Below are 24599 nucleotides of genomic sequence, written 5' to 3' on the forward strand. Positions count from 1 at the left end.
TTCTCAATGGAGACCAAAACTGCACCCAGGACTCCAGATGAGGCCTCACCAGTGTGTTATAAAGCTTCAGCAGAACCTGCTGTGACTTGTACTCCACACTTCATGCGCTATATAATCTAACATCCTATAAGCATTTTTTGATCACTTCTGCCATCTGCTTAGATGCTGACAGTGACCAGTCCACTTTGACTCCCAGTAATCCTTAATAGAGACCAAAACTGCACCCTGTACTCCAGATGAGGCCTCACCAGTGCGTTATAAAGCTTCAGCAGAACCTCCTGTGACTTGTACTCCACAAATCAAGGCGCTATATAACCTAACATCCTATAAGCATTTTTGATCACTTCTGTCCTCTGCTTAGATGCTGACAGTGACCAGTCCACTTTGACTCCCAGGTCCTTCTCAATGGAGACCAAAACTGCACCCAGGACTCCAGATGAGGCCTCACCAGTGTGTTATAAAGCTTCAGCAGAACCTCCTGTGACTTGTACTCCACACTTCATGCGCTATATAACCTAACATCCTATAAGCATTTTTTTGATCACTTCTGCCATCTGCTTAGATGCTGACAGTGACCAGTCCACTTTGACTCCCAGTAATCCTTAATAGAGACCAAAACTGCACCCTGTACTCCAGATGAGGCCTCACCAGTGCGTTATAAAGCTTCAGCAGAACCTCCTGTGACTTGTACTCCACAAATCAAGGCGCTATATAACATAACATCCTATAAGCATTTTTGATCACTTCTGTCCTCTGCTTAGATGCTGACAGTGACCAGTCCACTTTGACTCCCAGGTCCTTCTCAATGGAGACCAAAACTGCACCCAGGACTCCAGATGAGGCCTCACCAGTGTGTTATAAAGCTTCAGCAGAACCTGCTGTGACTTGTACTCCACACTTCATGCGCTATATAACCTAACATCCTATAAGCATTTTTTGATCACTTCTGCCATCTGCTTAGATGCTGACAGTGACCAGTCCACTTTGACTCCCAGTAATCCTTAATAGAGACCAAAACTGCACCCTGTACTCCAGATGAGGCCTCACCAGTGCGTTATAAAGCTTCAGCAGAACCTCCTGTGACTTGTACTCCACAAATCAAGGCACTATATAACCTAACATCCTATAAGCATTTTTGATCACTTCTGTCCTCTACTTAGATGCTGACAGTGACCAGTCCACTTTGACTCCCAGGTCCTTCTCAATGGAGACCAAAACTGCACCCAGGACTCCAGATGAGGCCTCACCAGTGCGTTATAAAGCTTCAGCAGAACCTCCTGTGACTTGTACTCCACAAATCAAGGCGCTATATAACATAACATCCTATAAGCATTTTTGATCACTTCTGTCCTCTGCTTAGATGCTGACAGTGACCAGTCCACTTTGACTCCCAGGTCCTTCTCAATGGAGACCAAAACTGCACCCAGGACTCCAGATGAGGCCTCACCAGTGTGTTATAAAGCTTCAGCAGAACCTCCTGTGACTTGTACTCCACACTTCATGCGCTATATAACCTAACATCCTATAAGCATTTTTGATCACTTCTGTCCTCTGCTTAGATGCAGACAGTGACCAGTCCACTTTGACTCCCAGGTCCTTCTCAATGGAGACCAAAACTGCACCCAGGACTCCAGATGAGGCCTCACCAGTGTGTTATAAAGCTTCAGCAGAACCTGCTGTGACTTGTACTCCACACTTCATGCGCTATATAACCTAACATCCTATAAGCATTTTTTGATCACTTCTGCCATCTGCTTAGATGCTGACAGTGACCAGTCCACTTTGACTCCCAGGTCCTTCTCAATGGAGACCAAAACTGCACCCAGGACTCCAGATGAGGCCTCACCAGTGCGTTATAAAGCTTCGGCAGAACCTCCCATTCGTGAGGTCACACTCTAGTAGTCTATGTGGCAAAGAGATTTTTGGCAGTGTTTCTTTGTATATTTATAAAAGACCTTCTTTGTTCCATAAATAGAGCTGGAACGGTTAATAAATTAGATTAGGTTTATTAAGCTAATGCTGAATATTTGAATTTGAGGACACATATGGCCAACTCTGTTTGACTTTCAGAAAGAGGAACTGAAAATGCTCATCTTGAAAATACAGCAGCTATTCTAAGTGATATGTTCACACGAAATAATTCTACAGAGTTCATTGAGCACTACATATGAGAAATGTGTGTTATTTCAAAAGTCATGTTTAGTTTGACACTGATGACTTAAAACGTGTTTTATGGCTTATTAAACTGTAAAACGAAGCAATCCAAATATAGAGAGCTTTAATTTAAAATTATCCAAGACAACCAAGGCAGAGTATTTTTTTTTAATAATTTTCATACATTTTTAAAATAATTTTCATACGTTATTTATAAATTAAAATGCTATACAACAGTATTTACAAGGCGTCACCTTGAAGTGAAGGCTATACAGATGCCTCTGTTGACAGACCATCCAGTGAGGGCAGATCAGCCGGTAAAGTCAGCAGCTCATTCACTTCCTCTTGCAATGCCTCCGCTTTCTCTTTCAAAAGCATCTGTAAAAACAATTTGTGAAAGTGTACACTTCATGAAATATACAGCAACAGTAGCTTGACAGGTATCACAGGCAAATTAATTGAAGCAGTTATTAAGGAAAAGGTTTTGAGCAGCACGTGTCTAGAACAGTTGCATTAGCAAATAGTCAGCATGGGGTCAGACTGGGCAGGTCGTGTTTCACTAATATACTGGAATTCTATGGTGAAGCCATAAAAGCTTACGATAAGAGAGGAGCATATGATATCATTTACAGTATCCCGATTTCCTGAACGCTTTTAAAAAGGAATCACATGAAAGGTCAGTGATCACACTAGAAGTTGTGGGTATTCAAAATGCAGCATGTACAGAGCATCCGGAAAGTATTCACAGCGCATCACTTTTTCCACATTATATTATGTTACAGCCTTATTCCAAAATTGATTAAATTCATTTTTTTCCTCAGAATTCTACACACAACACCCCGTAATGACAACGTGAAAAAAGTTTACTTGAGATTTTTGCAAATTTATTAAGCTAATGCTGAATATTTGAATTTGAGAGGCGGTCTGGCTGCGATGTTCGAAAGCAGTCAAGATGGAGGTCGGTCGAAAGGAGCTCATTGCTGTGGGGTCTCCACCGGCTACGTGAGTTATAGGTGACCCGGGGAGAATGGGAGAAGGAGGTGTGCTAAGATCGTGAAGAGTGAGACTGCATTTTTAACCTCTGATTTTAAAGTATTTATTTATCGTTTTTATCCCCACTTTGCACTGTTTTTATGGAATATTTATTGAAACTATGATGCACTACGCTTTTTGTTTGGACACTGTTTGTTGTTATGAAATAAAAGCACATTGGCACTTTTGGAAATATCCCCTGGCTTCATTTGAGAATTGTCCTCAGTTGTCAGCTCACCTCGGTGACATTAGCGACGGTGTCGGGTTCAGGGCTCCCGTAAGAGCGTTGGGAGCTTGGAGCGAACCCTCATTGTCACAATACATAATGACATATCTTGGGGATGGGACCCAAGTCTAAAGACAAAATGTATTTATGTTTCATATACACAGAAGCTGAAGGTAATGCTATGCAATATTTTAATGATTTTGTGCACAGAAGCATCAGCAGAAAACCTGTAATCAGGTGTTACACAACAGCAACAACAAACAAGAATGCAGGCTTTCAATCTCTACCTACGAGGCTGTGTTTTGATTAAAAGATTACTTTTACAACAAATAAGTAAAAACGCAATGAGCAATGCATGTTAAGTCTGGTGGTTACAATGTTTGATGACAAACTGGCGGCAACAGATCGTCAGAGCCCATGTTCTCTTTTGAACTGCTGTCCCCTGCCGCGTGGCTGTTTTTGCACCTTTCACCCTTTGTTAATGCCCCCAAATCTCCACCAGACCCTCCCCAACCTGCTCATCATTTGTGTGTTGGTTTTACTTGGAACTTTATACCTCACGGAGAACCCGTTGCTCTCATAATAGTGCTTTGCGATGCTCGATGTTAACGGGGGGAATGAAGAAAGCCAATCATTAATGGTAAGCACCAGCTTATGTGTTAGTCGCATCCATTCGTAAGTAAATAAATCAACTAATAAATAAATAAAGGCGGCATGGTGGCGCAGTGGGTAGCGCTGCTGCCTCACAGTTAGGAGACTTGGGTTCTCCCCGTGTCTGCATGGGTTTCCTCCAGATAGTCCGGTTTCATCCCACAGTCCAAAGACATGCAGGTTAGGCGCATTGGCGATTCTAAATTGTCCCTGGTGTGTGCTTGGTGTGTGTGCGCGCTCTGCGGTGGGCTGGCGCCCTGCCCGGGGTTTGTTTCCTGACTTGCACCCTGTGTTGGCTGGGATTGGCTCCCCGTGACCCTGTAGTTAGGATATAGTGGTGTGATGGACGGCCGGCGTTTCAGTCTGGCCGGGACGTCCCTCATCAGAAGAAAATAGCCTTTTCATGGCAATACATCCCCCGGGATGCTAGATGGCAGCTCCCCTGGATGGAAATGGTTCCTCAGATTCCCGCAGGGCAGCATGGGACATGGAGTCCGTCTCTTCCGCCTTGTTGGGTGCCGCCGGGGGGAGCTCACCAAGAACCCGGGGACTATTTTGGTTACGTCAACCCGGAAGTACATCGAAGTCATGAGGACGAAAGCCCGCAGTACTTCCGGGACACTTGAAAAAGGCATTTGACCCGGAGAAGGAATACTTCCGGGTCACGGACTTTAAAAGGATGGTGGAAAACCCAGCACATCGAGCCGGAGTTGGGTGGGAGTGTGACGGAGCAGCTGGGAGTGGAGGATTGGTATTTTGTAATTGATTATTGTTAATTATTATTATTGATTTATTATTATGTATAGTGGAGGTGCTTTGTGCGCATTATTGTTATAATAAATTCATTTCTTAGACTTTTACCTGGTGTTTGGACGTATTGTCTGTGGGTTTGGAGGTGCGACAGCGCCCCCTACTGTCACAGTGGGTTGGATAATGGATGGATGGATTAATAAATAAATAAATAAATAAAAGGAGGAATGTTGGTCAGAGCCCCACTTGGGCAAGTGAGGTCAGCTGTGGGATTTTCCACTTGTGGCGTCACTTTGGTGCTGAAATACTTTTGGATTTTGAAGTATTTTGGAATTTCAGATTAGGGATACTCCTCCTGCACATACATTTTTAGGATGCAAAGTGAGATTGAAATAACTGAGGATGAAAAACATTCAGACATGGGAAGAATGTGAAAATGCCAGAAACTGAATCCAATGCAACTCAGAGAGGCTTAAGTAAATATAATATAAAAAGAGTACAAATTCAGTAAAGGTCCTTAATGAACAACTTACTTTAGCCGATATAACTATCTGGTTGGACTGTCGTTTTGAAAGATTATTAATGGTCTTCACAAGAACCACAGGGTCAGCGTTAGCAAGATGGGCCAACGTTTTATACCCTGCATTATACAACTGCTTTGCACGAGCCTAAAATAAAAAAAAGAAAAAGACCAAATTCATATTTTGAGTGGTCAATAGATGATCAAAAGCATACACAGTTAAATATAATCAAGAAAAACACTGAGAAACTAAAAGGAGAGGATTAAGTGAAAAATCCCTTTTATGTCAGCACTTAAATTATGTCTGAAGACCCATTTCTTAAGTGTACTGTATTGTCATTTTTCAGGGCTTCTCTCAAAAATAAGAACTTTCCTTTTTACTACCTGTAGCAGCCCCGGTAATCTCTTCCAAACTCTTCTCTCTGTATCCCATGGTTGCATTTCATGTCCCTGCTTTATTCAATCAGGTTGTCCCTCCTGATCTTGGACCAGGAATGCATGTGTTGTCAAAAATGTCAGCCATCTGTTGTACTCCATACTGCTGAGCACTATGAAGGAGGACTAGAACTTTTTTGCTAATTTATTAATTAACATTTCACAGATTTAACAGCATCATTTTTAATTCTATTCTCAGCAACACGAGACGGCATATTTCTAGGCAAGAGGAGTCAAACTCGAAAAATAACCCTTTACATACCCCATACAGGCCCGAATATATAAACAAATAACTGTTGCCACATTTTATTTACAAACAAGACAAACAGGTACCTTTAAGGTCATCATAATTGTACATTCTGCCTCACAACTCTCTTGAAACTGCCTCCTCGCTTTACCATTTTTTTTCCTTAGATATTGCAGCAATTTAGGAAAGCTACCAGCGGCCACAGGACTGGTACTGTCTGTGACACAGCTGGCTGTAGCATTTTTGCTGCCCTAGTTGAAGTTGTCCATTTTTCCCTGCTTTACCCTTCTGCTCCATAGTTTCAAATTACAAATCAAACAATTCAGATGAAATTAAAGTTCACACTGCCGTCTTTCATTTAAGGGGACTTCCATATGTTTCAGTCACACCACACACCATTTCAGGGCACCATAATGTTTGGGACAATTGGTGTCACAGGTGTTTGCGATTCCTGAGGTGAGTTTTAATGGCTTCATCAGATACCTCAGCTTGCTTCTACCATTTGGTGCCATTGTTCAACATGAGGGCAACATTTTACCTCATACACATAATCTTTAGATAAAGTGCTCGAGCCACCATTTTTCTAGTTTGGTTACATACCTCTAACACTCCTGTCACTTCCATGAGAGGAATCAGCTCTGCCTTAGCACAATATGTAAGCCTCTTGGTGACCTCAGTAAAAAGAGCTCTGTACGCCCAGAATTCCTCTAGTTCCTAAGAGAAATTGTCAAAAACAAAGAAAAAATGTAAACCTAAAATATGATTCCACCTTTCAAAATGTTTATGTAAAAATGGAAAATTAAATGGGTGTTGTGAATCTTGAAAAAGATGGACAGATGGAGATGTTGCCAGACTAGATAAGCATTATATGTTTTCAACAAGCAAATGAATAAGAATAGTGCAGTGTGGATAGCACTGCTGCATCTCAGATTCAATGTCGTGCTTTTTTGTCACTGTCTGTGTGGAGTTAACGTGTTCACTTCCATGTCTACACTGTGTTTTCTTGGATTAATTGGTTTAGGTGTATGAGGTGAGACACAAAAATAACCGGACTGTGCTTGGAGCTTTACTGGAAAACCATCTGGAGGTCGGCTGAATGTGAATCATTGAACTATATCCCCTCCCTACAGTTCTGGTTAAAGCCTGCCTCCCCTCTTTGGTCTCTCTCATTTCTGCCATAATTCACTCTTCTCTTACTGCTGGTATTTATTCCCTCATCTTTTAAAACTGCTGCAATGACCCCAATACTGAAAAAACTTGGTGCTGATCCTACTAACTTCAATAATTTTCACCCTATTTCTAATTTGCCCTTTATCCCTAAAATTCTTGAAAAAATAGTAGCTATCCAACTTCACTCCCACTTATCTCATAATAATCTATATGAAAAGTTCCAGTCTGGTTTTCACCCCCTTCACAGTACAGAAAAAGCACTTGTTAAACCAACAACCTTCTTATGGCTGCTGACTCAGTGGCACCCCCTCCTGGTTACAAAGTATAAAAACTGGATAAGTGAGAAAGGTGCCTTGAAAACAATGACAGAGTACGAGAAGCAGGCTTTACAGGAATTCCTTTGAGGGGGGGACCACTGGTGAAGAGACACACATGCAAATACAGAGGAAAGGGGCTAAAGGTACACGTAGGGCAAGAGATAGCAAATATTTTTAAATTACTCTGTTACCAGTCTTAATGAGGTACCGTGGTTAGTTAAACATAAATGGAAACCAACAATATCTGTCCATTAATTAATTGAAGAATTATGTTCACAACAAAGGAGATTAAAGTTGTCAAAAAGAAACTCAAAAACAAGTCAGTCCTGCAGACTTCGGCCAACAGGCTGCCTACCCCAAACCTGAGTTTTCCATAGTCTGTGCTGGCTATCCAATCTGATGAGAGTAGCTTTACATCTGATGAGTCCAAGATGACGACTAAATCTGCTGCTATCTACTTGATTGATAGGCGGAGTGGTGGCTCTGAGGCTAGGGATCTGCACTGGCAATCGGAAGGTTGCTGATTCGAATCCCATAAATGCCAATAGTGGCCCTTGAGCAAGGCCCTTAACCTGCAATTGCTGAGCGCTTTGAGTTGTGAGAAAAAGCGCTATATAAATGCAAAGAATTATTATTATCATTATTGATTTACCCCTCAGAAATCACCGGAGATCTGAGGATGTTGGCCTTCTCACAGGTCTGTCTGTGGGGCTCTGCCAGATATAGAGTTTAAACCTATCATTTCTCTCTAGTATTTTAGTTCCGCTGTATATTTTAGTTTTATAAAACTTGTTTGTACCTACCATTAAGATAATATTAATACATAATATGTTGTGCTCTATCAAATCAGTAACATTCACATTCTTCACTGTTTATGGTTCAGTATATTCTGACTTAATGCCAAGACATCTGCAGGATATCCGTTGTGTCTCAGATTCTTTTCTCCTGTTTGAACTCCCTCTCTGTATCAGTTATTTTGTTCTTCTCTGAATTGTGTTCTTTTCCTATCTGTAGAGCAGTGTAAATGCCAATATAAAGTGTAAAGAATGACTCATTATCTTTTCAAGCAGTAATTTCAAACCATTTACCATCAAACCTGCTTAATTCAGTTCATGGTCACGGGGGATTGGTGCCCATCACAGCATTATTGAGTGTAACGAAAAAAAACAAAACAATAACTTCTTAAATACAACACTACATTAAAAAATTAAATTATCATGGAATTTCAGATATAGATGTGTGGGGTGCCAGCCTATTTAAATGTGTGCATTTATTTGTATTTTATGTTTTATTGTTAATTTTGAGTTATTACTTTTTACATGTTTGTTATTTCTGTTTGTTTCAATCGTAATTCTGTAATTGTGTACTGTCTCTTTAATTGTGTTTTTTGTGCTTTATGGGTGGAGCACCAGGAGGCGGGGCCACTCAAACATATCGACTCTTAAGTCCACCCTCTAGCTCCGTAAGTCTGCTGGGAAGATCCAGGAGTCGGAGATTGCTCATTTACAGCAGACTATGCCAAAGTGTTGTATTTTTTTTGGGTTATGTTTTTTTGGTCATTTTTGCTTTATATTCTTGAACCATTCTTCTGACCTATGTACAAAGGAGTTGTTAGCTGTGGTTTAGCTTTTTTTAGGCAAATCTATTTCTATTTCATAATTTCAGCACTTCCCTGTATTTTTCTCTTTTTGTCAAAAAAAAAAAATTCTTCCAGTTATAAAGATTCTGTTTTTCCTTTTACACAAGCCAAAGGTTTACATCATCCCTCCTCTTTTGGGCTTTTGTTATATTTTTGAACATTTCTAGTTGTTTTCTTGCCAGCTCTCCATATTTGGGACCTGTTCAATCTTATTCCAGGAGGCAGCACTTGGGGCCTGGCTGAGTTTAAGTGAGCTTCTTCTGGGCAGGTTATTCAAGTTGCTAGCTTGCCCTTTATGGATATTTTGGAGGCCCTACACTCCTTTCACCATGTGGAATACTCCACTTCATAAACAAAAACAGTACACCCACACTCACTCATAAGTGCAATATCACAAGTAACTTTCAGACACAAGATCATGACTAAATTAGAATTTGAAACCAGGCAGTGGCACTAGTCACTTCAGCACAGTCCTCCTCTGCAGTAATTTTTCCTAGTGAGAACCACAGCATGATATATGAATTTTTATTTGTATTGTATTTTTTTTTCTGCAAATGTTCTTTGGAGGGCGGCACGGTGGCGCAGTGGGTAGCGCTGCTGCCTCGCAGTTGGGAGACCTGGGGACCCGGGTTCACTTCCCAGGTCCTCCCTGTGTGGAGTTTGCATGTTCTCCCCGTGTCTGCGTGGGTTTCCTCCAGGCGCTCCGGTTTCCTCCCACAGTCCAAAGACAGGTTGATTTGCGATTCTAAATTGGCCCTAGTGTGTGCTTGGTGTTTGGGTGTGTTTGGGTGTGTCCTGCGGTGGGTTGGCACCCTGCCCAGGATTGTTTCCTGCCTTGTGCCCTGTGTTGGCTGGGATTGGCTCCAGCAGACCCCTGTGACCCTGTGTTCGGATTCAGCGGGTTGGAAAATGGATGGATGGATGGATGTTCTTTGGATCTGCCTGTGGAAAGGCCCACCATATAATATTTTATGTCTTATTCAGCTTAATCTTTTTCATGCTTGCTTACCTTGGGTGCACTAAGGCAATGAGCTGAATTGTGATCATGGCACAAACAGACTGAGAGTCCCTCGGTCACTTTTTCAGCAAAATTTAAAGGTCTTTAACATAAACAGTATTTCATTTAGCAAGATGTTCATATGTGAATAAAAATTCCCACAAACAATAACAGCAATGTAAACATTAGTTATAGTATCGTTAATGATGTACCTCAGTAAAATGCAGAACGCATGAACAAAAGGCTGATGCTGATCCAAGTAAATTCTGTACAAAGCCCCGATCAAAATTAAATTTATCGGCCACAATCCAGATATTGGTTTCTTTTAGAAGAGCAAACAATACAAGGGAAAGGTACAGCCTGTTCACAATAAGACTGTCCACTTCCTGAAAAACAAAACATCACATTTCTACAAACGACCAAAGACAAAGGATGAAAAGCAAAAGGGTGCTGCAGCAAACTTTATATTTAACACAGTAATAATATCCTCGCATCTGAGTGGCTATGAAAACTTCACACAGAGAAATGTCTGGAATATAAAACTAATATTCTCCTTTTTTACTGTTGTTTTGTGTTGGCTGGCTACAGCTCTTAAAGAATAGCGATTGTATAATTTAGACCAGTGGTTCCCAAACTCGGTCCTGGGGAACCACTGTGGCTGCAGGTTTTTATTCCAGCGAAATTCACAATTAGTGATAATGGATCTCACTTATTTAGATGTTTTTTTCCCCCTTCTCTTATTCTGCCTTTAGAAAAGCATAGCAGTATGATTTTTTACATTTATAAGACATTTAGAAATATTTCTACTTTTGCTTTAAATGCTTACCTCTCTTTTGCTGTTATTCTATTGTTTTGATATTTATTTGTGCAGTATGCACCATTCATTGCATCCTAATAATGATAATTAAAACAAACAGAACTGACAGCCAGGTAAACAACACTGAATGATGAAAGGCTGCAATAACTTTAGCGTCTCACCTACTAATTAGTAGATAATAAATTAAACAATCAGAACACCTGGAAAAGCAGAATGAAAATCAGGCTGAAAATTGTTAAAAAGATTTATATAAAAATGTGCTTAGCACAAATTTAATAAAAAATTACCAAACTTAGCTTTGTTATTTCTCCACTGACTCCAAAATACAGAAACTGTGAAATAACAGCTCACTTAACACTAGAATTCCTGAAGCCTACGAAAAAACTTGTAAGCCCGGCCCACCTTAAATCCCTTCACACCTCTATCATCAGCATCTTTTGTGTTGTAAATGTGTCGATCAGCACAAGCAGCAGGCAACCTGCTGTCCCATCCCTTGCCTTGACAGAGCTCAGCTTGAGCAAAAAGGTCTCCCAGCTCAAGCCAAGGCTCCTTATTTGTGTGCGAGGTGCCAGGAGTTACACTGGGTAAATAATACAGTACAGGGGGTCCTCGGGTTACGACGTCTCGACATACGATGTTTCGAGTTTACAACACTCACTCCCATGAAAACTTTAAAAATTGAGACGTGAGTGTTTCGGCTTACGCCGTTAGCGTCGTACTTACAGACTATGTGGGCGAACTAGTTTGGTTGCGTGCAGCAGAAGAATACACAGTAACGCAGCATATGAGTGAGGGAGTTGGCAAACTAGTTTGGTTGCACGCGGAGGAAGTGTTCCATTTGTGTTGCTTTGTTTGGTGACTTTTTGGCTCTTATCATGGCTCCTCAACGAAAGTCACAGTCTTCAGATGGTAGTGCTTCGAAGAAGTGGAAAGCGATCACGATGGAAGTGAAATTAGACATTGTAAAGAGATCAAAAGAAATAAAGGTAATACAGTACAGTGTACAGTACAGTATATTTATGTCCTTTTCCTTTTTCTGTGGCTTAGTTGTGTTTTAATGTTCTAGATTATGATTTTGAAAATGTGTTAGGATAGGTAAGTGACTTAGGCTAGGGTGTGTTTCGACTTACACCAAAATTCGGGTTAAATCGCTGTTGTAGGAACAGAACTGTGTTGTAACCCAGGGACCCCCTGTATATCGTTATTTGGAATACATGCATTTCATGTGTGTTTCGTGTCTACAACAATCTGTGTAAGCGCAGGGTGAAAGGAAATGTGAGAAATGCAGGAAATGCTGAACACATACCTAAAGCTGAAGCTTTTTCCATGTTATACTAATAATGGTGAGAAGTGTATAATGTGTGAAGACTTTAATCCAAATACAGTCGATTCCAGTTAATTGGACCACCTGTTAATCGCACCAGCCGCTTATTCGGACCTAATCCTAAAGAAGAGAAACAGATCATATTACATAAGCCTAATATTGTTCGTTTATTTGGACCAAAATTCCATTTAATCGGACCAAAGAACATGACACAGAATAAGAAAAAGAAGCCAAAAGTCGCCCGCGGATGTAAAGTGGGTCAGCGACATCGGGAGGATCCCTGGGTTCCCCAGGAGAATTTATGCTTTTATCAAAGGTCAGGAAGTCGGAAAATTTGTACCAAGTGCAAACCAGTGGGGGTGAACATGCCTGCCCTTTCTTTCCTAAAACGGACTGCCCAGTAGCCAGCGACATGAAATCGAGCGTAAACAAGAGTGTCCGTGCAAGGAATTCCTTCCTGTCAATAAGGATTAAAGTTTACAAGAGAAAGCTTTTGCTTCAATTGTTGCTCGAATTGCAGCGAAACACATGACAGCATCGGAAGACCAGGAAAGTGATGATGATGACCCTAATGAGTTAGTGCAAGTGACAACACAGGATGCCAGGAAATGCATTGAAACTTTGCACCACTATTTCATGCAGGAGGGAAAATGAAGGCAGTCCCATTGATGCGTTAGATGTTTGTGGTGATTTTGTTCAAGTGCAGTGCGTCAATAGAATGCGTCAGATCACACTAGACAAGTTCTTCAAACATTGACTGGAATTTGGTAATGTAACATTATTTATTGTGCTTCGTATGCTGAGTGTCATGTAGATTGTTTCGAAGAATTTGTAGATTTCTTTTTCAATAAACAAAGTTGTAAGCATCCGTACATGTACAGGTACGTAGTTCTTGTTTATACGTTCGCCATACGCATGTACAGCACAATAAAAGTCATAATGACATTTTATTATGTTACTTATAGCACATCCCGACTTGGTTGCACATGTATAGAGCATGTTCCTGTAATCGGACCAGCCGGTTATTAGGACCAAAATGATCACGTCCCGATGTGGTCCGATTAAGCGGAATCGACTGTATCAAATAAACACATGTGCTTTTATTCAAGAATATAACCAAAGGGAAAAAAAAAACATTTGTTTTACATGTGGTTATCAATGAGTTAAAAACTCAAGCTCAAATATCAATTGACTGGGAGTTTAAACTTATTCTTGAATGGTGTAGAGGTAAGAACTGCTGCCTTATAACCTGACAGTCCTGGGTTTGAGACCAGGCGCTCCGTGTTTTGAGTAGTGAGCTGCTATTATTATTATTATTTCTACAATATAATAAAAACATACATTTGATTTGAGTCTGTAACACTCGGTGTAAATTTTGGTTACTTGTAAAAGTTAGCACTTGCTTTTTTATTGTTCACTTTTATTTTCTCAGTGATGTTCACGTGGCATAACGAACTTGCCTCTCCCTCTTTGAGTTGATGGCATTTATCTCCATTCTTTTCACAAGAGCAGTGCTGTGGCTGATGCCTGCCCAAAACTGTTTGTTGTAGCGGCAATCAAAGATATGATATCCCAAGACCACTATCAGACTGGACAAAGGCAGGAACGTAACAACAGTCAGTTTCTTCACAGCACTTTCGACAGCTAATAGACTGCTGTAACGAAGCGCAACTCTGCTTGGCACCATAAAGTAAAATGGGACTAACATCCTGCAGCTAAAGTCATGCAAGCAATTCGCCACGCTAGTGTTTAGATCTGACAGCGCTGTGCTGACGGTGCATGCGCCCAACTTTACACCGGCTGTTACAGACTGAAATCAAAGGCTTCTTCTTTTTGGACTTCAGGAATTCTAGTGTTAATTGGGCTAGGAGTCCAATTAAAAACAGAAGTTGGTTGGAACAAAAACCTGCAGCCACAGTGAGTCCCCAAGACCGAGTTTGGGAAGCACTGATTTAGACCTTGTATGAGGATGACTGGTTATTTGTACGAAGTATTATCTGCTTTATAGAAGAAAATTCACAGCTTTATGTTTTTACCAAAATGAGCGGGTGGATTCTTGCTCTGGTTGCTTTCAAATAACTTATTCAATAATATTCATTAATAGTCCGAAAAATAAAAAGAATATTTAGCAAAAAAAAACCAAACTAACAAGCGTGCAGCCATTCAACATCAGAGACCTTAATACCTACCTCAGTGACTCTTCATTAAAGGTGGGAAGAAAATCTGCTTCAGGGAAAAAGTTTTCTTCTGCTTACCGTTCTGATGGCTTGCCCAGAGGCTTTTTTTGTGATGTAGCTTTCAGGTACTCCTACGGTCTCCACAATCTTCTGTTCAGCAGACGTCAACTGATTAAACTAAAACCAGATCATTGATTCAGTAAGGCCCCCAATCACATTCATCTAAGACCTTTTCACTGTACTTTAATCTATCCATCTATCTGTCTGACAATACTAAATATTGAAAAGGTTGCAGCTACTGCACTGTCAGACCCACTAATGGCTGGACTTGTCTAGTAATACAAAGACTCTATAAGAAACAGCAGATCAGACTTTTTAGTTTTTAGAACACAGAGTTCCTTTAATGTGGGTAGTGACACCCTTTACATATTCTGTATCTCTGGAATAGCCGCTGGGCTACTAATATCACATCAAGACAAGCCCAACAAATCAACATGATGATTAAAAAGACAGGCCCAGTAAGGAGGATGCATTCTGGTCCCACTGAAGGTAGTAGTGTGGGTTGGCATTTCTAACAAATTAGTGCCAAGATTTTTGTTTGAAAACGGTGCAGCTTAAACTTTGAGAGTATGAATTGACGCCAAAGCAATGAGCGGCTGTTGAGCACTTAATGGGCTGATTAATCATTCACATGCATGAGACCGACAGGCACATCCATCCCTCAGTAATTTACAGCAGTGCTTCTCAACCACTCGGTCACCAGTTGCTAACGTTCATAATGGTATTGGGTTGCTGCTCTGATGATTGCATGTGATTCTTCCCTCACTTTGACAATCCCACTCAATACAACTTTGAAGGTGGGTCACAATGACACTGGCATAGGAAAAAGTGGGACGCAACACCAACAAGGTTGAGAAACAATAATTTAGAGCACCTACACTCACAGGATTACAAAATGGTCTAAGAAGGACAGACAGAAGGATGAGAAATCGAAGAAATAGAGTGAAGGAAGTGCAGAATCAGATTGGAGCCAGTGCAGGTAGAAGGAGGCGAGTAGGGAACACTCGGCAGAGAAGTGAAGGCAGAGGGGCTCCAGGGGAAGATTACTCCTTTTGAGCTTTGGACAAAGAGCAATTAAGTGCTCCAGGGGTCCTGAGGACACCGAGCGCCCCAGCGGACACAGAGAGAAGGTGGCTGAGATGGGTGTTGGATCGTGGCCCATCAGTATCCATCAGTGTCTCAGTGCTGTTGAGTATGCCTGATGGGTGAGCAGGGGAGACAGAGAACTGGGAATGTGATAGATAGATAGATAGATAGATAGATAGATAGATAGATAGATAGATAGATAGATAGATAGATAGATAGATAGATAGATAGATAGATAGATAGATAGATAGATAGATAGATAGATAGATAGATAGATAGATAGATAGATAGATAGATAGATAGATAGATAGATAGATAGATAGATAGATAGATAGATAGATAGATAGGTAGGTAGGTAGGTAGGTAGGTAGGTAGGTAGGTAGGTAGGTAGATAGATAGATAGATAGATAGATACTTTATTAATCCCAAGGGGAAATTCACATACTCCATCAGCAGCATACTGATACAAAAAAAAAATATTAAATTAAAGAGTAATAATAATGTAGGTAAAAACAGACAATAACTTTGAATAATGTTAACGTTTACCCCCCCCGGGTGGAATTGAAGAGTTGCATAGTTTGGGGGAGGAACGATCTCCTCAGTCTGTCAGTGGAGCAGGACGGTGACAGCAGTCTGTCGCTGAAACTGCTCCTCTGTCTGGAGATGATCCTGTTCAGTGGATGCAGTGGATTCTCCATGATTGATAGGAGTCTGCTCAGCGCCCGTCGCTCTGCCGCGGATGTCAAACTGTCCAGCTCCATGCCTACAATAGAGCCTGCCCTCCTCACCAGTTTGTCCAGGCGTGAGGCGTCCTTCTTTTTAATGCTGTCTCCCCAGCACACCACTGCGTAGAAGAGGGCGCTCACCACAACCATCTGATAGAACATCTGCAGCATCTTATTGCAGATGTTGAAGGACGCCAGTCTTCTAAGGAAGTATAGCCGGTTCTGTCCTCTCTTGCACAGAGAATCAGTATTGGTAGTCCAGTCCAATTTATCATCCAGCTGCACTCCCAGGTATTTATAGGTCTGCACCATCTGCACACAGTCACCTCTGATGATCACGGGGTCCATGAGGGGCCTGGTCCTCCTAAAATCCACCACCAACTCCTTGGTTTTGCTGGTGTTCAGGTGTAAGTGGTTTGAGTCACACCATTTAACAAAGTCCTTGATGAGGTTCCTATACTCCTCCTCCTGCCCACTCCTGATGCAGCCCACGATAGCAGTGTCGTCAGTGAACTTTTGCACGTGGCAGGACTCCGAGTTATATTGGAAGTCCGATGTATATAGGCTGAACAGGACCAGAGAAAGTACAGTCCCCTGCGGCGCTCCTGTGTTGCTGACCACAATGTCAGACCTGCAGTTTCCGAGACGCACATACTGAGGTCTGTTTGTAAGATAGTCCACGGTCCATGCCACCAGGTATGAATCTACTCCCATCTCTGTCAGCTTGTCCCTAAGGAGCAGAGGTTGGATGGTGCTGCTCTTTGTCATCCAGGCCAGAAGCTTTTTATGTGTGTTGGGGGGTGGGGTTGTAGTTTGGTTTAATCATGTTTATTTTATTTATTTCACATACTCCAGCAGCAACATATTGATAAAAACAATATTAATTAAAGAGTGATAAAAATGTAGTGCAAGTTAAAAAGTGCAAGGTAGAGAGTGTGAGGCAGGTATTACAGACAATAACTTTGTATAATGTTAACGTTTACCCCACCGGGTGGAACTGAACAGTCGCATAGTTTGGGGGAGGAACGATCTCCTCAGTCTGTCAGTGGAGCAGGACGGTGACAGCAGTCTGTCGCTGAAGCTGCTCCTCTGTCTGGAGATGATCCTGTTCAGTGGATGCAGTGGATTCTCCATGATTGACAGAGTCTGCTCAGCGCCCGTCGCTCTGCCGTGGATGTCAAACTGTCCAGCTCCGTGCCTACAATAGAGCCTGCTTTCCTCATCAGTTTGTCCAGGCGTGAGGCGTCCCTCTTCTTTATGCTGCCTTCCCAGCACACCACCGCGTAGAAGAGGGCACTCGCCACAACCGTCTGATAGAACATCTGCAGCATCTTATTGCAGATGTTGAAGGACGCCAGCCTTCTAAGGAAGTATAGTCGGCTCTGTCCTCTCTCCAGTCCAGTTTATCATCCAGCTGCACTCCCAGGTATTTATAGGTGGAAGGAAGGAAGCAGAAACTGACTGTGATTTTCTCCTTGGTTACAACTGATTGTTTATTGCCTTAATTTATTGGATTTGAACTTGCTGCACTGTATTGTTTTTATGGATTATTTATTGATGACTTTATTTAGGCACTGAAATTTGAACATAAATGCACTACGCACTTTTTGCACCAATAAATGCTGTGTTATCCTCATTCGCCTTAGTCCATCCTCAGTTATAACTGTCAATGTCCTGGGACGCAGACAATGATCATGGCTTTTGGGCACCCAGGGCATCATTTAGTGGAGAAGAGGATGAAGACAAAACTGATGGCCATTATAAAGAGGATTTTTAACCAACAAATGATTTAGCAGAAGTCTGTCAAGAAACACTGCTGGGACTCCTTTTATACCACAGGCAATATGCCTTCATAATGCCTCAATGTGACGATGACTGCTCTTTTTATCTTTAGCCAAATACGTTTTATTTTCTTCTTTTGTAACTGTTGTGTGTATTTGAGAAGGGTTGATGTTGTATAAAATTTCTTGAGCTTCTGTAAATAGTCTACATATCTCCTTGAAGACAAATCAAGTTTGTATGTTCTTTCAATCTCTCTATCGAAATATCCAGAACAGTTGAAAAAATGGAATGAAAATCATAATGATAATGATAAAAATCTTAAAAATAATACAAACAAAAAAACAAATTCTAAATCTCCACATAACACTCATTAATGCTTGTTACATCATAATCAAATTTAGCAAATTGTGTTTTGTCCTGCTGTCTACTATTCTCATTGTTAATTGCCATTATTAGAATACAATTAAAAGAGCAAACTCCACAGAAAAAAAGTTAATTGGAAAATATCAAAAAGAGGTAATAACTTAAAACTATACAAAAACATATGAATATATCTATATTTCTAATTAATGTAAGTATTACATTTCTTCTCTTTTCTAAATACAGAATGGACAACAGCAAACAATTTAGAAAACGTCAATGGAAAAAAGAAAAAATAAATTCTCACGTAACTCAACACAATCCATATATCCGTTATCCATTTGCATTCTTAGAATGTGCCAAACGCTCCTTTGTTTTTGCTAAAATACTATTAAAACTTACTTCTGGAAAACTCAACGCAAAAGACAAACAGGAAAAGCACATACATTCTCATAATACTGTGCATCTGAATTGAAGACAGGATTCTTGACCAATGAATAAGGGGGAAAGGCGGATCTTCAATTCAGATGCACAGTATTATGGGAATGCATGTGCTTTTCCTGTTTGTCTTTTGAACTGAGTTTTCCGGAGAATTTTTTTTTCTATTGACGTTATTCACATCACTTACTCGAATCTTCATGATGTACTTTCTCCCCAAAAACATGAAATTATTTTCTTTTTTCACCACTAAAAACTACATGGAGTAAGTCACATATTAAAAAAAAATTGTTGGATGGATTATTCATATTATTTATTTTGCTAAGGAGACTCAAGTCTTTGGATATGTGCAGCAAGCTGCTGGAAATGTTCTACCAGACCATAGTAGCCAGTGTGGTGTTCTGCGCTGTGCTCTCCCGGGGAAGCAACTTTAGCTCAAATGATTCACAGTGCCTGAACAAACTTATCAGGAAGGCCTGCTCCATCAGAGGACAAACCCCTGGACACACTGGACGCTGTTGTGGAAAAAAAAAGGATGCTGGCACAATCATGACAAAATCCTTGCATCCCCTCCAGGAGGCGCTCTCTTTGAGCACTTTTAGCCAGAGGCTCATTCCACCACAATGTGCTAAGAAATGCCTCTGGTGATCTTTTCTGCCCTTTGCTATCAGGCAATTCAGATCTTTCACCTGATGTACTTGTTAAATTTGTTTTTATTACTTTCTCGTATACAAAGTTTAGGGAAAGTATTGTAATCGTCCAAATATTCAATGTCGAGATTTTGATGAATTTCGACGTTTACACCTCCCTGACTTTCTCGTATACGAAGTATAGGGAAAGTATTGGAATCTTCCAAAAATTCCATTTTGAGATTTTGATGAATCTCATATTTTAGACCTCCCTGAGTATGAAAATACCATTTTTGGAAATATTTGTGTGTGTGTGTGTATGTAAACACGATAACTTGAGTATGCTTTCACTTAGGTCAACCAAATTTTGCATACAAGTATTAGGAACAAAACATAGATTTCTATCAACTTTTGGGCTATTTCCATTAACCGGAAGTGGTACTTTACCTTTTTATTCATGCAGCTGCAGAGTCCGATTTCAAGTTCAACTTTACTTTTATAATAATTGTTCAATATATTATTAATTAGATCTGTTTATGGATGGTTCTTTAACGTACATAATATAAAAATATAATCATTGTCTTGCGGTTTACTCCTCAAATATCCATCCCCATATTTGAGTACGGTGATTCCCTGCTATATCGTGGTTCAGCTATCGCGCCCCCCGCTACATCAAGGATTTATTAATATTATTATTATTACTAGGGGGCTCCGCCCCCTGCTCGCTTCGCTTGCACACCCCCAGGTTTGGTTTACCAGATATACAATTTAAAGAGATTGTTATTTTCATGGGAATTGTTACATATGCATTATTTTCATTTTTACTTTAAAACTTTTGTAAAAACAATATTTGTCCTTTATTTCCTGCCCTGGGTGTGGTTAAATCTCTTTCTCACTGCATTTATAACGCTGCTCGCATTGTGAAGGGGGGGTCTAAACGCATGCTAAAGAGATGCGATCAGTTCAGCTGCTGTCTTGCTGCTGGCCAGCTGTGTGTTCTGCTTGTCGCGCCTTGCGTCAATCACTTAAAAGCCTGAGCAGCTGTCCTTTTGCCATTTCGCATCTCAGCCACTACCGTTCTGAAGGAGAAGGAGGAGGAGGAGGAGGAGGAGGAGGAGGGGGGGTGTGAGGGCTGAACGCACACTAAGGAGAAGTGCTCGGCTCATCTGTTGGCTTGCTGCAGGCAAGCTGCATGTTCTGCTTGTCGTTGTTTTAAGAGCTGGGAGGACTTGAAGTTTGTCTGCCAAAAGCATTCCAACAACTGTTAGGTTAGATGTCAGTGAACTTGTTTTAAATTGTTTGTAAGTAGGGCGTGACGTGCAAAAGTCACCGCCTCACGGGATTTGCTTCCTTACGTTATAATGTCTGATCTTGCATGTCGTCAAAGTGTCTCTCCGAGATGATCTGGTTTCGATCGCTTCGATTAAACCCCCTGGAGGCGTGCTACGCTCCTGCCACTTCGCGTCTCTCCCGCTTGCATTGTGAAGGGGGGGGGGGAGCTGAACGCACGCTAAGCAGAAGTGGACGGATCAGCTACTGGCTTTGTGCTGCTTCTGCCAAGATGCCTGTTCTGCTTGTCGCTCTGCGCGTCGATCATTTAAAAGCCTGAACAGCAGCTGTTCTTCTGTCTCACTGCCTTGTCTTGTGGGACGTTAAAATGTTTTATAATAGAGAGATGTTACTAATATCCTTAGCCCGACATCCACATATCATATGTGTTTACAAAGTGTGTTTTAATAAGTTTACATGTTTATAAAGCATGTGGGAGGGGTATTTTAAGGCTTAAAGTATAAAAAAAATGTTTATTTATATGGTCTTTCTATATCACGGATTTTCACCTATTGCTGATGGGTCTGGAACGTAACTTCAGAGATAGGCGGGGGATCACTGTATACGAGAAAGTCGAAGGGAGACCACTCCGGATTTTTTATTTATGTACTTATTGATTGATTGACTGGCTGTATTATCTATCCTGAGAGACTGTATCCTTACTTTTTATGTTTCTGCTGCTGTACGCATCTGAATTACCCCTCAGGATTAATAAAATGTATCTAATCTAATCTAAATAATGTTATTTTTTTCCTGACTATTCCATGTTTCTCCATTATTGGCCATGGAAGCCAGCAAGAAAAAATGGAAGTACACTTGGAATAACCCGACTTTCTGGCATCTGGAATTGTCTATGGTCTTTAAAAACTCAGCTTTAAGAGCCTCACAAATTAACTATTTGAACATATGTTAACTAACATATTCACCAATCCTTTAAAGGATTTTAGAAACTCAGCAATGAATGGAGGGAAGTGTAGAAAGTCATGGTAGATATGTGTCTCACCTGCTTAAAAAAGATCATCCAGTCTGGCTTACACTGAGATACGATCTCATAGGGTGTCACCAAGTAAATCAAGTGAAGGACACTTTGAAGAACAAGACCTTCAAGCCCAGCTTTTAGATCTTTATACAGAATGTCACAGTATGTCAGGTCTATAGAACCTAAGGAAAAATACATAACAAATATAATCAAAAGCATGTTCCTGTGTCTGAAACAATATTAAAGTTATTAAAGACATAGTTCTGAAACAAGCATAACTGAAAATTGCATACAATGTAATAAATCAAGCTTTATAATGCACTGATAAGGCCTCATGTGGAGTACTGTGTACAGTTTTGGTTTCCAGTCTACAAAAAGGACATAGCAGTGCTGGACAAGGTCCAGCAAAGAGCGACTAAGATGACTCGAGGGCTACAGGGGATGAATTATTAAAGAGCTGAGCCTTTACAGTTTAAGCAAAAGATGAAGAGGTGACCTGACTGAAGTTAATAATTATGAAGGGAATTAGTCCAGTGGATCAAGACTGTGACTTTAAAAGAAATTCATGAATAAAACGGGGACACAGCTGGAAACCTGTTAAGGGTAAACTTCACACCAGTATGTGGACATTTTTCTTCATGGACTAAGTGTGGTAAATAGTAGGACTTTTAGGGACTTTCAAACCTCGACTTGATGTTGTTTTAGAAGAATTAAGTGGACAGGACTGGCGAGCTTTGTTGGGCTTACTGGTCTGTTCTCGTCCAGATAGCTCTAAATATACAATAAGAAAAATGTCTGAGACTTTGACAGGAATCTATTTGGCGATAAGTACAAAAACAGTTTTTAAAATAACTATTTGCTGTGATAGTTGTTATGGTTACGTTATTTAAAGCAGCTGGTTTTATTTATTAAACATCATGTTTAAGGTTTATATGTGCCAGGCTCTAGCATGGAATTCCAGCGCTATAAACAAATATAACTAGGGATTGGGTGCGGTTATGGTTATGGTTATAATGGTTTTCTACAAGTGTACACACACATCTGCAGGCATTTTCTACTGATATCCACAGAGTGGTGAAAACGTACCTTTAAAAGTTGCCCGACCCAACTGGGTGACTTCAACAGCTTCATTTTCCTGATTCACGTCTGAGCATTTAATGAGGCCTTTCTTAGTTAGGAATTCCAGGCATTCATTCACGATGTCCGACAGACTCTTCTCACTTGAAATGTGCTTTTGTTGAACGCTGAACAAAGTACACGTTACAAACTCAAGAATCTCTCTTGGTGTTTGTGTTATCTGAAACAGTAAGTGGAAACTACAACTGTATAATTCCCAGATTACCAAAATATACACAGAATAAAACAGCATTGGCATGCAAGATAATATTTAAGCATTGTACTATGGACACAGAAAGTATTCAGACTCCTACTGCACACTTTGTTGTGCTGTAGATTTAATTTTAAATGGATAAATTTGCCATTTTTTTTCCATCATTCTATACTTAATAGCCCATAATGACAAAGTGCACACATGTCTTCAGGGAGGTGATGTTAATCAAGGCCGACAGCACGACTTCTCCATCCCTATAGCATTCAGAGGCAGTTTCTTGCAGCAGGTGAGTAAGGAGTATCCACAGTCTACCTCTAGATTCACCAGCTGGTGAGCAGCTGTCAGTAGCAGTGAAGACTAATGATAATTGTTCCTCACATAAAAGGGATCATTACAAGCAGGCCCTCCTCTTGGAGAACTGTTGCCATGACTCAAACTCCTGAAAGTCTACTTTCTCTATAATCAAATACAAGGATAGTTGATTGTAGCCATTTACACAAGAAACTGACCTTCTGTAGCATTTAGCACAAAATTCACAACAAAATACACTTGTCAGCCACTTTATTAGGTACACCTTGCTAGTAGCAGGTTGGAAACCCTCTTGCCTTCAGAACTACAGTTCTTTGTGGCATGGATTCAAGGTGCTGGACATGTTCCTTAGGGAGCTTGGTCCATATTGACATGACAGCATCATGCAGTTGCTGCAGATTTGATGACTGTACACCCATGATGGAAATCTCCCGTTCCACCACATCCCAAAGGTGCTCTATTGGATTGAGATCTGCTGACTGTGGAGGCCATTTGAGTCCAGTGAACTCACTGTCATGTTCAAAAACCCAGTTTGAGATGATAATAATAATAATAATAATAATTCATTACATTTATATAGCGCTTTTCTCAGTACTCAAAGCGCTATCCACACAGGGAGGAACCGGGAAGCGAACCCTGATCTGAGCTTTGTGACATGGAGCGTTATCCTGCTGGAAGGAGCCATGAGAAGATGGCGGTCCTAAAGGGATGGACATGTCAGCAAAAATACTCAGGTAGGCTGTGGCATTTAAACAATTCTCAATTGGTACTAAGGGGTCCAAAGTGTGTCAAGAAAATATCACAGACACCATTACAGCACCAGGCACCAGCCTGAACCGTTGATACAAGGAAGGATGGATCCATGCTTTCATGTTCTTGTTGCCAAATTCTGACCCAACCATTGCAATTTCACAGCAGAACTTCAGACCAGGCAAAGTTTTTCCAATCTTCTATCATCCAATTTTGGTAAGCCATGTGAATTGCAGCCTCAGTTGCCTGATCTTAGCTGACAGGAGTGGCACTCTGTGTGGTATTCTGCTGCTGTAGCCCATCTGCTTCAAGGTTCAAAGTGTTGTGCATTCGGAGATGCTCTTCTGCATACCTCGGTTGTAACAA

General features: G+C 40.8%; 1 protein-coding gene across 1 annotated transcript in view; it reads right to left on the reverse strand.

Moving 5' to 3' along the window:
- Window positions 1-2281: 2281 nt before the first annotated feature.
- The window catches only part of helq (helicase, POLQ like), a 58740-nt gene continuing 36422 nt past the window's right edge, over window positions 2282-24599 (reverse strand). Inside the window, exons 12-18 of the mRNA XM_028805035.2 lie at window positions 22931-23141; window positions 21869-22026; window positions 14535-14633; window positions 10351-10524; window positions 6616-6729; window positions 5347-5481; window positions 2282-2532 (exon numbers count right to left, since the gene is read on the reverse strand). Coding sequence (XP_028660868.2) covers window positions 2422-2532; window positions 5347-5481; window positions 6616-6729; window positions 10351-10524; window positions 14535-14633; window positions 21869-22026; window positions 22931-23141 — 1002 coding nt within the window. The 3' untranslated portion in view covers window positions 2282-2421. The remainder of the gene's footprint in view (window positions 2533-5346; window positions 5482-6615; window positions 6730-10350; window positions 10525-14534; window positions 14634-21868; window positions 22027-22930; window positions 23142-24599) is intronic.

This window comes from Erpetoichthys calabaricus, chromosome 7 (genome assembly GCF_900747795.2).
Source record: "Erpetoichthys calabaricus chromosome 7, fErpCal1.3, whole genome shotgun sequence".
NCBI classification, from domain to species: domain Eukaryota; kingdom Metazoa; phylum Chordata; class Cladistia; order Polypteriformes; family Polypteridae; genus Erpetoichthys; species Erpetoichthys calabaricus.